Source organism: Pelophylax lessonae (genome assembly GCF_965119305.1).
Source record: "Pelophylax lessonae genome assembly, chromosome: 7".
NCBI classification, from domain to species: Eukaryota; Metazoa; Chordata; class Amphibia; order Anura; family Ranidae; genus Pelophylax; species Pelophylax lessonae.
In genome coordinates this window covers 98980062-98995657 of record NC_138774.1, presented here as the reverse complement: position 1 = coordinate 98995657, position 15596 = coordinate 98980062, and the positions used below count along the sequence as shown (strand labels likewise).

Below are 15596 nucleotides of genomic sequence, written 5' to 3'. Positions count from 1 at the left end.
AAAAAATGGAAAACCACTTGTACCATGTAGAAATATATTATAGTACTGATAAGGAATCAGCAAATGTCACTCACCACCCCCTCCCATAGTCCAAATCTGTATAAAAGCAGCCATGCAGACAGACAGCTGTAGTGCATTAGTGTAGCAGTTCAGCAATATGGAGGTTGCAGATGCAGGATGTTAATGTGCCATGATTAGAAAGAGACGATTGGAGGATGGAAAGAGGAGACATGCACAGCCCATGATTCAGCGAGTGATCTTTTTGAAACAAACCGTCTCAAAGTCAGCAATGTGCACTGCTTTTACGGTTCCCTCCAGGTCTTCTGCCAGTGGGGTGGGCTCTTCTTTCACTGGCAGAGCCTCTTCTGTGGCTGAGGAGCTCTGTTCTTGGACTTGGGAAGCCTCATCTACAGCTAACGACGTCTCTGCTGGGACTGCTGAAATCTCTTCCATTCCCTCACCTTTAGAAAGCACAGATATAAAGAAAATAATGTTTTGTAGTATTAACAAGATTGGAAAATCATTATTAGAAAACATAAGCACGAAGGCCCACTGTACAGGAAGTAATCATTTACTAATACAGATTAGAATATAAAAGGTATGTACCTGACTGTGTGTCATAGGTGTTTTTTTTAGTAAAATCGGTACTCCTTGTCAAATATAATTATCATAATATCCTTAGGTAAAGTAGGCATGTTCATATAAATGCAAACAGTAACAGACATACTGAGATACCTTATCTAGAGAAAACCCCTTTACAGAAAAGCATGGCTTTGTAGTGTAAAAGTTCAGGTGCTTAACTGATCTGCCTGCAGTCCAGACCTTTTATCACTTTTTCATTGAAATTAAAAATATGACAAAGACCCAGGACTGTTGAGCAGTTAGAAGTATATATCAGGCAAGAATGGGACAACATTCCTCTACCAAACCTTCGGGCAACTTGTCTCCCCAATTCCCAGACGTTTACAGAGTGTTGGTAAAAGAAGAGGGTTTTAACCACTTCTGGACCGGAAGGATTTGCCCCCTTAATGACCAGGCCCTATTTTGTGATTCAGCACTGCGTTATTTTAACGGACAATTGCGTGGTCGTGCAACGCTGTACCCAAACAAAATGTTTACGTCCTTTTTTTCCCAAAAATAGATCTTTCTTTTGGTGGTTATTTGATCACCTGTGCGATTTTTATTTTTTGCGTTTATAAACAAAAAAAGAGTGACAATTATGAAAAAAAACAGTATTTTTCACTTTCTGCTAAATAAGATTCCCCCCCCCCCAAAAAAAATTTAAAAATCTAAATTTTTTAACATTTTAGGCCAATTTATTTTCTGCTACATATTTTTGGTAAAAAAATCAGCATATTTTGATTGGTTTGCGCAAAAGTTATTGCGTCTATTAATTACGGGAAATATTTATTTTTTATTGTTTTTTTTTTTTACTAGTAATGGCGGTGATCTGCGATTTCTTGCAGGACTGCGACATTGCGGCGGACAGACCAGACCCTTGACTGACATTTTTGACACTTTTGGGGGTACAAGTGACATTACTACAATAATCAGTGCTAAAAATATGCACTGTTACTGCAATAATGACACTGGCAGGGAAGGGGTTAACAGTATAGGTGATAAAAGGGTTAAATGTGACCCTAGGGGAGCAATTCTAACTGTGGGGGAGCGTGGCTTCTGAGATGACCACAGAGACATGTGATCCTATATAGCAGGATCACATGAGCTCTGCGATCATCCCAGGGAGAAGGACAGTCGGCTGTGTTTACAACAGCCGACCGTCCTTCTCTCTCATCGTGGAACGATCAAGAGTGTCAGGCAGCAGTCGGAGCCGCTAAAACATGCATCGGCTTCCCTGCTGACGATCGGGGGCAGGAGCGTGCCGCCGGTGGCGCGCGCTCGCCCCCCAGTTCCTCTCAGGCGAGCGACGTAGGTCTACTTTGTTTTGCCTGTACGAGCCACCCTGCTGTAGTAAAAAGGCGGCGGGTGGTCGGGAAATGGTTAAACATGAACCTGGTCTAACTTTTTTGAGACATGTTGCTGCCATCAATTTTAAAATTATCTTGATTTTTTTCTCAGTTTCACATTTGATGTTTTTTTTTTTTTTTTTTCTATTGTGAATTAAATATGGGTTTATGAGATTTGCAAGTTATTCTGTTTTTATGTAGATTTTACCCAGCATTCCAACTTTTTTGAATTGGGATTGTATGATTTCTGCTGTAGGGAAGGGTTATATTTCAGATTGGCTGATATTGCCCCTAAACAAAGGTCACATGATCAGGTAGCTAAGCCTTATCACATGTGGGGGCAGGAAGGAAATCTTGCTCAACATTTGCTCTAGGATTAATCTTTATTTTTACCATCAAAGCAACACAGTTAAAGCCCAACTCTTGGGAAATATAAAATGATCCCTTGCAGTGGTTCTGCATCCACATTGCAAAGGGTAAAGAAGAACTATAAGCAAAACTTTTTTTTTTTCAATTTGGATAACATAAGGGAAGGTTATACCCCCTGTAAGGTTTATTTTTGCCCTCTTTGTCCCATTGGGGAGATTTACCTTCATATTCTGTCCCATAGCCAAAACAGGAAGTGCGAGGAAATCCCTGAAAATTAAAGTGATTGTAACCCTACAAAAAAAAAAAAATGAATCCTGTTCCTTTAAAGCATGTTATACAGCACAGTGCTTGGCCCTTTCTATCCCCTGAAATACCTGACTGATCCTGCCTGGTTCTGCCCTCCCCCCTGTAAACTGACCGCAGTTTATCATGGCTGCTGAGCCCTGACACCGTGGTCAGTTTACATGCCTCCATCATCCGCTGTCTTTCTTCTGTCCTCTCTCCTCCTCCCTCCCTGCCTGTCAGCTACTGAAAGTGCCCGCTCCTCCTCTCCTGCTGTTGAAATAATGGTGTAAAGTATGTACAATCCCCTCTGTTAGAAAACTTTCTAGGCTCCAGTGTACGTTCTTTGTAAAAAAATATTTTGCCTATTTGTACTTTATTTTATAGCGCTGCTCGGCGCTCACGTGACTGATCGCTGTTTTCCTCCTCCTGACTGATGTCAGTGGGGGATTCTCCCCCCCCCCCCACTGTGGCTACGAAAAAAGCCACCACATCTGAAAACCTGTAAGCTGAGACAGATTAATCTTTTGTTCTTGGGTTTCGATAAGCTTTAAAGGGGTTGTAAACCTAAAAAAAAAAAAAAAACCCTGCAAGACAAAGGCATAATGAGCTAGTATGCATCACATACTAGCTCATTATAAATTACTTACCTTAGAACGAAGCCCCGACATGGACCCCCATACACCGCTGTGGGAGCTGACATGATCCCTCTGTGTCTCTTCCGGGTTCGGCAGCTCCGGCGCTGTGATTGGCAAGCGCCGCAATGACGCCACTCCCGCGCATGCACGCGAGAGTCATTTTCCGGCAAGCTCCCGGCAAGGAAAGCTGAAGGTCCGCCGGACCTTCAGAGCGCATGCCGGTTTAGGAGATATTAAACCATGACGGTTTAGGAGATATTAAACCGTGACGGTTTAGGAGATATTAATTGTAGTTAAAAGTGGAAAAAAGCGGTATACTACCGCTTTAACCACTGTGATTTGAATACAAGAACGTTATTTCACTTTGGAGGTGTATCTGCTTAGTAGTAAGTCAGTGAACTGGAACATTATATATATATATATATATATATATATATATATATATATATACATATACACAGTATGCAGGATGGGGGTTCAGACTTTTTGGCACCATTGGTTGTGTTATTATTCCAAAGCAGTGTCTCCCCAGGTAGACAAGCAAGAATGAGAATGATAGCCCTGGTGGCTGTACCTTTCACAAACAAATACATACCTTCTCTTCGCAATGGTTTTCCACAGAGTGGCCCTGAATCTTCTCTTCTGGCGTCCCCCACCAGCACACTCGGCTCTTACTCCTTTCCACATGTCCCCACAGCAAGCCACTTGCTATGGGGGAATTCATGCAGGCTCAATTCCCGAGCTGGGCTGTGTGCCTCTATTGACAAACAGCGTGACTCAGCCCTGCCCCTCCTCACAAGATTTGATTGACAGCAACGGGAGCCAATGGCTCCAGCTGTTACCTTTCAGTACTGTGAGCAGAGGAAGAGAGCAGCACTGCTGCTCTCAGGCACAGAGCTGGATGGCGAGCTCAGATAAGTATTTGGGTGGGGGGATCTGGGATGGAGCAAAACATGAAAGGTTTTTTACTTCAATGCAGAGAAAGCATTAGGGTAAAAAAAACGTTAGCCTTTACAACCACTCTGAGAATAAGCCTCTAATCCACTAGTATTTGATCTGATTTTGTTTTTCTATCTGAATAGAGATAGACAAGTTACAAGTGAGGGGAATTCTTCCCTCGAAAAAAACGAAGGCAAGAAAACAAACAGACATTCTAACCCTTCTCCAGATTATCCGCTTCTAGATTGTAAACTCTAACGAGCAGGGCCCTCTAGTTCCTCCTGTTTTGAATTGTATTGTAACTGTATTGTCTTCCCTCACATTGTAAAGTGCTGCGCAAACTATTTTTAACGCAGCTCCATTTTAAGCTGCTAAAAAGACATGTGAATACTTACCTTTCACCTTGAATCCTGAATTTTTTTTGTCATGTCATTTTATGGCATTGGTCACGTGGTTTCAGCTGAATGAGAGAGAGGAGTTGGTGTGTGTGGATGGCGTTCAGTCTTAATGAGCAAGAAACAGCCAGTGAGTTGCTCTTTTTGAACACTTTGCTCCTCTTGGGCAGACACAATGGGGTTGATTTACTAAAACTGGAGAGTGCAAAATCTGGTGTAGCTCTGTATATAAACCAATCAGGTTCCACATCTGTTTGTCAAGGCTTAATTGAACAAGCTGAAGTTAGAATCTGATTGGCTATCATGCACAACTGCACCAGATTTTGCACTCTCCAGTTTTAGCACAACAACTCCATTGTGACCGATGCGTTTCAACATATATCATATTCAGTGTAGCGCAACCCATATAAATACATTTTAAATATTGAAAAACAATGATAAATAAAGTCCCAGACAGTGTATAATATCCACCACTGTGCAACTCAAAGTGACAGTTCAAAATAATATTGTGTAATATTTATTGGAATATTATTTAGAACTGTCACTTTGAGTTGCACAGCGGTGGATATTATACCCCGACATAGGCGTCCGCAGGTAGGGGCAAGGGGGGAAGATGCCCCCCCCCCCCTGGAATCTCAACTTCCCCTTTCAAGTGGTCATTAAGCCACTTTACAACATCCTGTCTGGTCTGTTTAATAATCCTGTGTGCCTGTGTGCCTGTATATGTGTTTTAAAAAAATAAGCCGTTCTTTACCAGTTTTCAGAGGGCCGAGCACCGCTCACGTGACCCGTCCCCATCTGACAGCTGCCTGCAGCGGGCAGGGCCGAGGATTCCTCACTGATGGGAGGGGAGGAGGGGAGGGAGAGGGGAGGGGGAGAGGAGGAGAGAGGCGGCGGGTCACGTGAGCGGGAAGTGGGGCTCTGAAAACTTGTAAAGAATGGCTTATTTTTATAAAACAGACACAGGGGCACACAAGATTATTAAACAGACTGTAGACAGGATATGAAACTTTAAATGAAACTACAGCAGCAGGAGGGGGCGGGCACTGACACAGGAGCAGACAGGCAGGGAGAGGGGGGGAGAGAGGACAGAGGAGGACAGGAGGGCTGCGGATCATGGAGACAGGTAAACTGACCACGGTGTCAGGGCTCGGCAGCCATGGTATACCGTGGTCAGTTTACAGAGGGGAGGACATAGCCAGGCAGGATCAGCCAGGTATTTTAGGTGATACCGGGGGGCCAAATTACACAGCAAAGCACTGTGCTGTATAACATGCTTTAAGGGAAGAGCATTTTTAGGTTAACAAATGCTTTAAAAATAAATGCTATTTGCTCTTTAAAAATAAATACTCAAAAAAAGTATAATGACTAAGCCACTCCCCTTCATGACATTGTTGAAAATGGGCGGAGCATGGGTGACCTTAAAATGATGCCCCCCCTCCCCCCTAAAAAAGTTCTGCGGACGCCCATGTACACTGGGACTTTGTTTATCATTGTTTTTCAATATTTTTATTGTATTTATATGGGTTGCGCTACAATGATTAGGATATATGCTTTTTGGTTTTAAGAGTTGTAGGTGGACACACTCTGATAGGTGTTGGCAGCAATCACTATTAGGTCTCAGTTTAAGGCCATTGTACATCATTTTACACTGAATTTTTGCACATAGTTTCTTCATTATTGCACTGATTATACATTGCTTCACAATGCATTTCCACCATCACATAATTGACACAGAATGGAAGAAGAAACTAGGCATTTAAAGAGAAAGCATTCTTACCATCTTTTAAAATGATATCCTGATTTCTCTCCTCTATGCTTTAGGGGCTGTGGTCATTTAGGTACTATTTTATTATATTTTGTGGGAATGCCCTAGGATTATTATTTATTTTGAATGTTTTGTTCTGATACGAAGGGTCACTGAGGCATCTGTACAGCAATCTCCACAAATCTCATTAATTGGAGATCCCATTGCAACTAATTCTCATAATCAGCAACAATTAGTGTTATTTATGCTTTTGGCAGCTAAAATCACTATTGCCAGACCATAGAAGAAGCCTACAGTATCTCTGTCCCATGCTAAGCAAAACATTTTATAGATTATGGTACATGAACAGATTGCTAGTATTATGAATTATACTAAGAAGGGATTTGAGAAGGTCTGGAATCCCTGGGCCCAATATGTGAATTTATCACAAATCCATTTAAGACACGTCAGGTCATGTTTCGAGTCGGGCTTTCTGGTCCTTTAGGGTGTCTTTTCTTTTTTTCTTTCTCTGTCCCTTTGTTTTCTTTTTTCCTTTCCCTTTCTACCCTTCCTCACTTTCCTAGTACCTTTATGTTTAATATCTCTGTGACAGATTATTTGCTGTAAAGAACAGTGGTCACTGACAATATTCTGTAGCTAAACTTAATCACGGCCTCATGCTTGTTGTACATGGTGGCTTTCTTACATTATGGGTTTTGGATGACTACAAGTTCTTCAGTTTTTAAAATACTGAAACAGTACATTTGCCACATGTGCTGCAATCCTTCTTTATGTTTTTGCTTGAAAATGCCAATATAAAGATTGAATGTAAAGAGAAAGCATGCTCTGTATCATTTTGTTTCTTTATGATAATGATGTATTTCTCTTAGTAATAACTTTGGCAATACTTTTTATTCAGGTAATATTAGTACTACTAAAACTTGGATTTTGTGCCCCATTAAAAGAGCATATAACGGGACATATCTATACCATATATTATGTTAACCATAATATGATATTGAGATAAACGCTTACCATGATTTGTACTGCTCTCAGGATCTCTCTCCAGAAGAAGCGTTCGGGCACCTGGCAATGGCTCCCCTCCTGGGGACTCTTCAACAGGTTTCTGTTTTTGGTCTGTCTGGACCTCAGGGAATTGCAATGAACTGGATTCTACAATGGATGCCACAACTCCATCTGCATCCAAACTGGAGTTTTGAGTGCTGTCTGTGGAGTTACAAACACAAGATTTACTTAGCATACATGGGAAGTACTGGCACAAAAGGTCAAGCTGTATCATGACCAGGACAGTGTTTAGACATACAAGAGTAGGCACAACTGACTGATGACAATCATTCGTAAAAACTACTTTCCAACTGTATAGTTCACTAATCTATAGGTAAGGATAGATAGTTTTACATTTCCTGAACTGTATAGAGCCTTCCTTATTACATTTATATTACTTAATTAAACTGACATGTGAAAAATGTGTGTAGTAGCCTTACCCTGAATGACTGCTTTGGTATAGAGGATCTGTAATTATACATTTTTCTAATTAGGTAATAAAAAGTGTGCAAAGTGTAGTAATTCACTGCAAGGAAACAGTGGTCATGATGTACTAGTCAGTATCGTGGAAAGAAACATTTTTGCTGCTTTGCTGAATAAGCTTAGCGATGCTCTAAAGCAGCTTTTTTCAACCAGGGTGCCATCTGGACTCTTTCAAGGTGCCTTGGAAAAATGCCTACAAATTGCACAAAAATTGTCAGCAAGCCAGCATTTGTATCAAGCCTACCATTTTTGTTATATAAAGCCACAAGTATTTATTGTGCAGTATTACAACCTTGGGCACTGCTTGGGCCTGCCATTGGTGTCCTAACAACCGATAACATTATTGGTTGATAAAGAGGACTTTAAGCACCTGCACAGCATCCTTGTTTACCTTTCCCCTGCCCCTCTCTGTAAGCACTGGGGTTACATTAGCTGCATCAGTGGCGTATTTAGGTTTTGTGCTGCCCTAGGCCTGACTAAACTTGTGCACCCCCTAATTTAAATATGACCCACCCCTTCCTGTAAAGGCCACACCCTTCCTGTTTATGACCCACCCTATCATCTGTAAACCACAGACCACAACCACAATCTATCAGTGCAGCCTCATCAGTTCCCATAAGTTCAGCCCCATCAGTGCCGCCTTATCAGTGCAGCCTCTTAAGTGCCCATCAGTGCAGTTTATCAGTACCCACCATTGCCACCTCATCAGTGGCCATCAGAGCAGCATATTAGTGCCCATCAGTGCCTGGGGGCAGAGGAGAGTAGGCGGAGCATTTGGCTGCAGTACTACACTTATTAGCATTGGCAGCCGTTGTGCCAGTTGTATTAAGTGTGGTCGGCGGCCTGCGGTCTGTCCGAATGTCCTGACCGCCCAGTATTATCATACTGGTAGGCAGCAGTGTAAATGCTTTTATGGGGGTACCAGACTGATTTGCCTCCTGGACCCTGCCCTCCGGCCCAGTTCACCACATAAGACTGGCACTATACAAAAAGTGTAGCGCAAGCCGGCAGGGACGCTTTTCATGCCGGGAGGAGGCTGTTTTTTTTTTCGTGCAGGGTGCAGCTTTTTGCTGCCCCCCCTGCAAAGTGCCGCCCTAGGCCTGGGCCTTGTCGGCCAAGGCCAAGATACAGCACTGAGCTGCATGAGGGAGAAGAGAAACACCGCTGCTTAAGGCCCCTTTCACACGGGCACCTTGGCTTAATGGACTCTGCTTGTTCAGTGGGGGATTGCTCCGCTGATCTCAGCTGAGCAGGCTGATGACAGGTCCATCTCTGCTCACTGTGCAGAGCTGAGACGGACAGAGTCCCGCTCTCTCCTATGGGGAAATCGGGTGAAAACGGACTGCCAATCTGTTTTCGCCTGACCCTTTTCGATCAAATCCACCAGAAAATAGGACCATGATCTGTCTGGATTTGGCGGACAGGATCAGATTGGGTATCTGCCGCTCCATAGGGGTGAATGGAGGGTCTGATCAGGTTTGCCTGAAAAACTGACAGGTGGACCTGATCGGACAGCCCGTGTGAAAGGGGCCTAAAGCTGTATTAGCTTTGTAAAAATAAACAAACACTAATGTTGGTCATCCCTTGCTTCTGTGTTAGATTTTACAAATCAAACGGTTCCTTTATTGAAATATTTGGAAAGACACTGTTCTGTGTTAGATAAAACTATGGGGTTGATTTACTAAAACTGGAGAGTGCAAAATCTGGATCAGCTTCCAGGTTTTATTTTGTCAAAGCTTGAGGCTGGGCTCACACTAATGCAGTCTACCACATCACATGTCATGTTGTACAGGAATCACACCAATATTCCTGTACAAATAACAAGCAAATTAAGTTGCGGTGCGAATTGAGCCATATGTTATGTATGGATCAATTCGCACTGGACCATCACCAAAAACGCTCAGGAACCTTTATTTTTTTGTCCGCGCTGGAATCTGATTGGATAGGTGTTCAGACCCATGCAATCCAATTCCACAGTTCACACTGCGTTCTGTGAACCAATTTGGGGGTGTCATTAACTTTATATTGACACCCGCAGCAGTTTGCAGAGTGCAGTGTGCACTGCCTGTGATTCTGATGCAGTGTGGAAACCCGCACAGGAATTTGCTCTGGTTCCCGCACTGCATCAGTGCGAACCCAGCCTAAATGGACAAGCTGAAGTTAGAAGCTGGTTGGCTACTATGCACGGCTGCACCCAATTTTGCACTCTCCAGTTTTAGTAAATCAACCCCTATTAGTTTCGTTTTTTAACATTTTGGAATGGGGGGCCTTGAGATTGTGTATGATTTGAAGAGGGTGCCTTGACTTTAAATACAGAAAGCAGAAAAGTGCCTCCAAGTGTAATACTTTATTGAACGGGGAAACAACAATAACAATTAGCAACTCACGAGATGGAAGTGGAAAAAAGGCCCATCAATAAGATAAAAGGATCTCCCACAGGGGAAGAGTACAGCCACGCTGATCCAAATGTGCGGAGCCCGCGGTCAGGACAGGAAGAGATGCTGGTAGTCTCCTAATCGTTCCGGTTTCTTTGTTGAGCCGCAAGGTGGAACGCAGCATGGGAGGAGCGTGTGACATTACCGGGGATCAAGGACACGATGCGTGACACTTAATAAAGGAGCGGGCATGCTCTGAAACGGGTTGTGTCCTGGATCCCCAGTGACGTCACACGCTCCTCCCGTGCTGCGTTCCACCTTGCGGCTCTTCACAGAAACCCGCAAGGACTAGGAGGCCGCCGGAATCTCTTTCTGTCCTGACCGCAGGCTCTGCACCTTTGGATCAGCGTGGCTGTACTTTTCACCTGTGGGAGATCTTTTTATCTTATTGATTGGCCTTTTTCCTACTCACATCTTCTCATGAGTTGCTAATTGTTATTGTTGTTTCCCTGTTCAACAAAGTATTACACTTAGAGGCGCATTTCTGCTTTCAGTACATCCATTTCCAGAGCTGGCTTTTACTTCTGAGAAGAGCTGCCTTCCCCTAAGTGTTCCATACTTCATCCATCATCAGTGATTACTCTGACATATCAAAAGACTCTTTATGAACTCTCTATACCATTATAAACTCATACTCTATTTGATTATTTGAGTAACACAAGATTACCCTGAGCACTTGTTATCTACTTTTTAACTGTTTTTACTTGACTGTAAATAGATTGGGAAACACTGCTCTAAAAAGAGACTAAAAGTAGATAGTATGTAATGTCCCCTTCACAATAAATGTTTTAGTGTATTTTAGAATTGTGACGTTTGCTGCTTGCTGAAATTCTGTATAAGGCTGGCCATACATGGGTCTAATTTCAAAAGAATTTTCTTTCGAAAATCTTATCTAAGAATTTTCGTTTGAATTTCGCCCCATTAGTGGGCCGCAGCAACAGCCGATTTTCGTGCAGTCATAGAATTTGAGTGATTGGGCATGTTGGAAATTTTTTTGAAAAACAAACGATTTTCTAATCAATGATGGGAGAATCGTGCGAGAAATATAATTGAAAAAGAAATGCGCCTGAGTGCAAGAAAAGAAAATTCCCAGGAAAGGAAAGAAGATTCCCAACTAGGAAAATTATTTTCTGTAGCAATATGAGGTGAAATTGAAGGCTTGTTTGGTCAATGGTGGCACCATTAAATCACAAACAACACGAAATTTCTGATTTTCAAAAGAATATTCTTTCGAACAAAACACAAAAAGAAGAAAAGCGGGACTTTCAAAGCCAATAATGGAGGGATGATCACAAATAATTAAAAAAAATAACAACATTTTTATTAAATCATGAAGCTAAAAAGGTATGTATGCAAACAATATATTACACATAAAAACATGTTCCCTGAGAAATCATCGATACAAAATACCAAACTGGCAACAACAATGTCTCTATTGGGTATAGTCTGTAGGTCCTCAAAGAGCGGACGTGTTTCACCAGAGGCTTCTTCAGGGCCAGAAAGACCTTCTAGACAATTGTTCCCGTAAATTCATGCACCAGGCGTATCATCTACCGGGGCAGGCGTCGGAACATTATAAATCGGGAGGGACCACACTGATACACTGTGGACCATATATTAAATATAAATCCTTAGCCTCGTGTGACAAACCAGGGGAGGGTATGAGTGTCCAATTAATGGAACAGGTCTCCCAATAAAGTAAACAGGAGAACTTGTCCACCCGATGGGTCCGGCATCTACAGCGAAGGCACCCTCCACATATATGGTGGGCGTGTATCAGTAACCTAGTGACTACATTATAATTAAGCAGACCTTTCCATAAGTCCCAGATAGCTCCATGGCATGGACCAGCAATAAATGTTCCCAAAGCACTGTGGCACTAGATGTCCCCTTGTCCTTGATACCTCTAAATGTGGTCGCTCCCTTTTCTTTTAATTGTGTTACTTTTTGGAATTTTTTTAAATTATTTGTGATCATCCCTCCTTTATTGGCCTTGAAAGTCCTGCTTTTCTTCTTTTTGTGTTTTGTTGACAATTTTTGGGATGCTGGCTATTTTTTTTCACGGTGCTTTGTGAATAATATTCTTTGGAAATTGACCCATGTATTGCCAGCCTAAGACAAGGCTTAATCAAATCTCCATGGCAGAGCTAAGAGATTGGGTTGTGGGGGAGAAAGGTATGACAGCACTAATGTAAATGGGATGACTCTGGTGGAGCTGGAAATGTACAGATTTTATGCTGTTGTCTATTTCATTCCTGTTTTTGCTCTGCTATTTCTGTTTTTTTGTCTTTAGTATCAGAAAATCACTTCTAAAGCTGGCCATAAATGATTTTTTTTTTTAAATTCAGCCAGAAGGAAATTATAAATAACCAGATAAGTCTGTAGAATATTATACTTACAAGACAAGATAATAACACTCTTATATATGAGGAATCCCATGTTATATTCTAAATAAAGGCTCACCAGAAATACATAACTCACAACTGAGACACAAGTGAACTTTCCGGTCACAAATGAGAATACTCTGTCATCACGAATCCCGGATGTTCACACTTTCCCCTTCTTCTGATTTGTCATACAATATCACTCCATGATTGATGTGTAAAACAAAAGATATTTTACCATAGTGTAGTATATTTATGTAAACCAATAATTCATCAAAAGTGTATTGTATTCACAAAATCGCTATTATATCAGACCACCATATTACCAATCACTGTTATATTAGACCAATTATTCCCCACCAGGCTCATTGCAACCTCCCTGCCCACAAAACATATATAACCCCTTTACCAAGAAGTGGGTTATGAGCATTTTTTTTTCCCAAAAGAAGTACTGTCCCTTTAAGATTAAAAGCTATTTATAAGCCCATTAAAGAAGGGGGCTCACCAGACAAATTCGACTCCCTTCTTTAGTAAGTTGAGTCAAAAAAGCAATTCATCCATATGCACGTAGCTAGTTGCCCTTAATGGCTTCTTTCCTGTTCACCAACACAAAAGAAAGTTCAGAGTTCCCTAATTGCCTCAGAATTCCAGATAGGTACTCTCATTCCTCCGTTCAGGTTAGCTCAAACCAAAAAGAACACCCCATAGTGTAAAAGAGTTAAAACCAAAAGAGCTTTATTTAAAATTGTACTCATATAAAACAAAAGCAACTCCCCTGGTGCACTGTGTGATAATGTCACTTCCAGTCAACACGTTTCATCATTGCAACTTCCTGAGGAAGTAATCATTAAAGAAGGGAGCCAGATTCGCCTGGTGAGCCTCCCTCTTTTATGGGTTTATAAGTGGCTTCTGATCCTAAAGGGACAGTACACCTTTGGGGAAAACTGCCCAAACCCGCTTCTTGGTGAAGGGGTTATGTATAATTGGTAAGCAGGAAGGTTGCAATGAGCCTGGTGAGGAATAATTGGTCTATTATAACAGTGATTGGTAATATGGTGATCTGAAATAATAGTAATTCTGTGAATACAATACACTTTTGATGAATTATTGGTTTACATAAACATACTACACTATGGTACAATTTCTTTTTAATTTTAAATGTTTAAACATCGGTCTTTAGCAAACATGAAGTCATATTGTATGACAATTAAATCAGAAGAAGGGGAAATTGTGAACTACCGGGATTCCTGGTGACATACCCCAGAGTATTCTCGTTTGTGACCGAAAAGTGTGGTTTTTGACTCATTTGGGAGTCACTGATTTCTATTGAGCCTTTTATATTGAAAAAAATATGAGATTATGCATATTTTTGATTAGGGAGTGCAATTATCTTGTCTTGTACATATAATATATTAGAGACATATCTGGTTATTAATATTGTACTGCGCTATGGAGATGCTTTTCTTTTAACCTTTTTCGTAGTTAAATGTAGATGAAATTGAATCAGTATACCACTGGGAAGTAAGCTTATTCAGTGAGGAACCGTATTTGCTTATTCTGCCCATTTTGACCCATTTGGGAAAACATTTTCTGACTTACATGTTCTTAATTGGTCAAAATATTCTGGTGAGCTTCCACTTCTACATAAGTTCACAGGCATCACAGTGAAGGAATTGTGGGGTTTGAAGAAAGAGATATGGACTAATTTACTATTTGATCTGTGCAAAGTGAAAAATCAGCGCAATCGATAATTAAAATAAAATAAAAGATCACTAAGCTGCTATACAAAAACTTTTTCACTAAAAAGTAGACAATGATATTAACAAATGGTTGTACAGCGCTAAAGTGAATAAGTGCAAAAAGATTTTCAAGTGCTAATAAAGTACCTTCTATATAAATAACGATACCCAAAAAGTTATTGATATAAAGTGGCAGGTGCTTAATAAAGTGCTTGACAATATTGATTATTTGACATAGTATTATTGTTACTATTGTTATAATATTGTCAAGCACTTTATTAAGCACCTGCCATTTTATATCAATAACTTTTTGGGTATCATTATTTATATAGCAGGCACTTTATTAGCACTTGAAAATCTTTTTGCACTTATTCACTTTAGCGCTGTACCCCCATTTGTTAATATAATTTACTATTTGAAATTCACTACTTGATACTTTTAATTTTTGCAAATGACCGCATTACTTTGCACGTTTTTTTGTATGAGAGTGCATTATATGATAGTTTAGGGAGGTAGTGGTGGGAAACATTTTTATTAGCTTACAGAAAGTTAGGGTGTTTTTTATTTTTTCAGCTGCTGCATTAGTTTATTGGGGTGGTTTTTCATTTCGATAGTGCAGGGTTTATAATTTTTTCACATTTTATTTTGTGCATTGGCTGCCAACAAGACAAGGCTCCAGCAAGCTTCATGTAGTGGTAATCCCTCTGTGCAGCTGGGCCAATGTTGCAGAAGATGTTGCATTGTATGGGTTTATACATGTAATGATAACAATCAGTATAACAGCCCTTTTGTTTTTTCTTTTTCATATGTCTTAATATTTGTTTCCCATATTTACAGATTAAGCAGTTCTCCAAATGTGACAGTGACAGAAATTTTGGGCTTACTGATAGATTCAGTTCACACTATTGCACTGTAGTTCAAACAGTAACACACATTACAAGCATTGGTGCACAGGGGTTCTGGTTATTTTGAATGGCACCCCAGTACACTAAAACAATGGACCTGTGCTACATCACGCTGCAATGCACTACTGTACATTACGGTCTGTTACATTTCTGGTGCAGTTTTGCTTGCAATGGGGTGCATAAGCAAAGTTTACAAATTGCAATTTTTGGCTGAAAGACATTGCAGGTTTGTGGCCAGCGTTAAAGTG

At 41.0% G+C, this 15596-nt stretch overlaps 1 protein-coding gene across 1 annotated transcript in view; it reads right to left on the bottom strand.

The window, feature by feature from the left end:
* The window catches only part of CCDC9 (coiled-coil domain containing 9), a 134489-nt gene that overhangs the window by 31773 nt on the left and 87120 nt on the right, over window positions 1-15596 (bottom strand). The window contains exons 13-14 of the mRNA XM_082264375.1: window positions 7373-7564; window positions 274-461 (exon numbers count right to left, since the gene is read on the bottom strand). Coding sequence (XP_082120501.1) covers window positions 274-461; window positions 7373-7564 — 380 coding nt within the window. The remainder of the gene's footprint in view (window positions 1-273; window positions 462-7372; window positions 7565-15596) is intronic.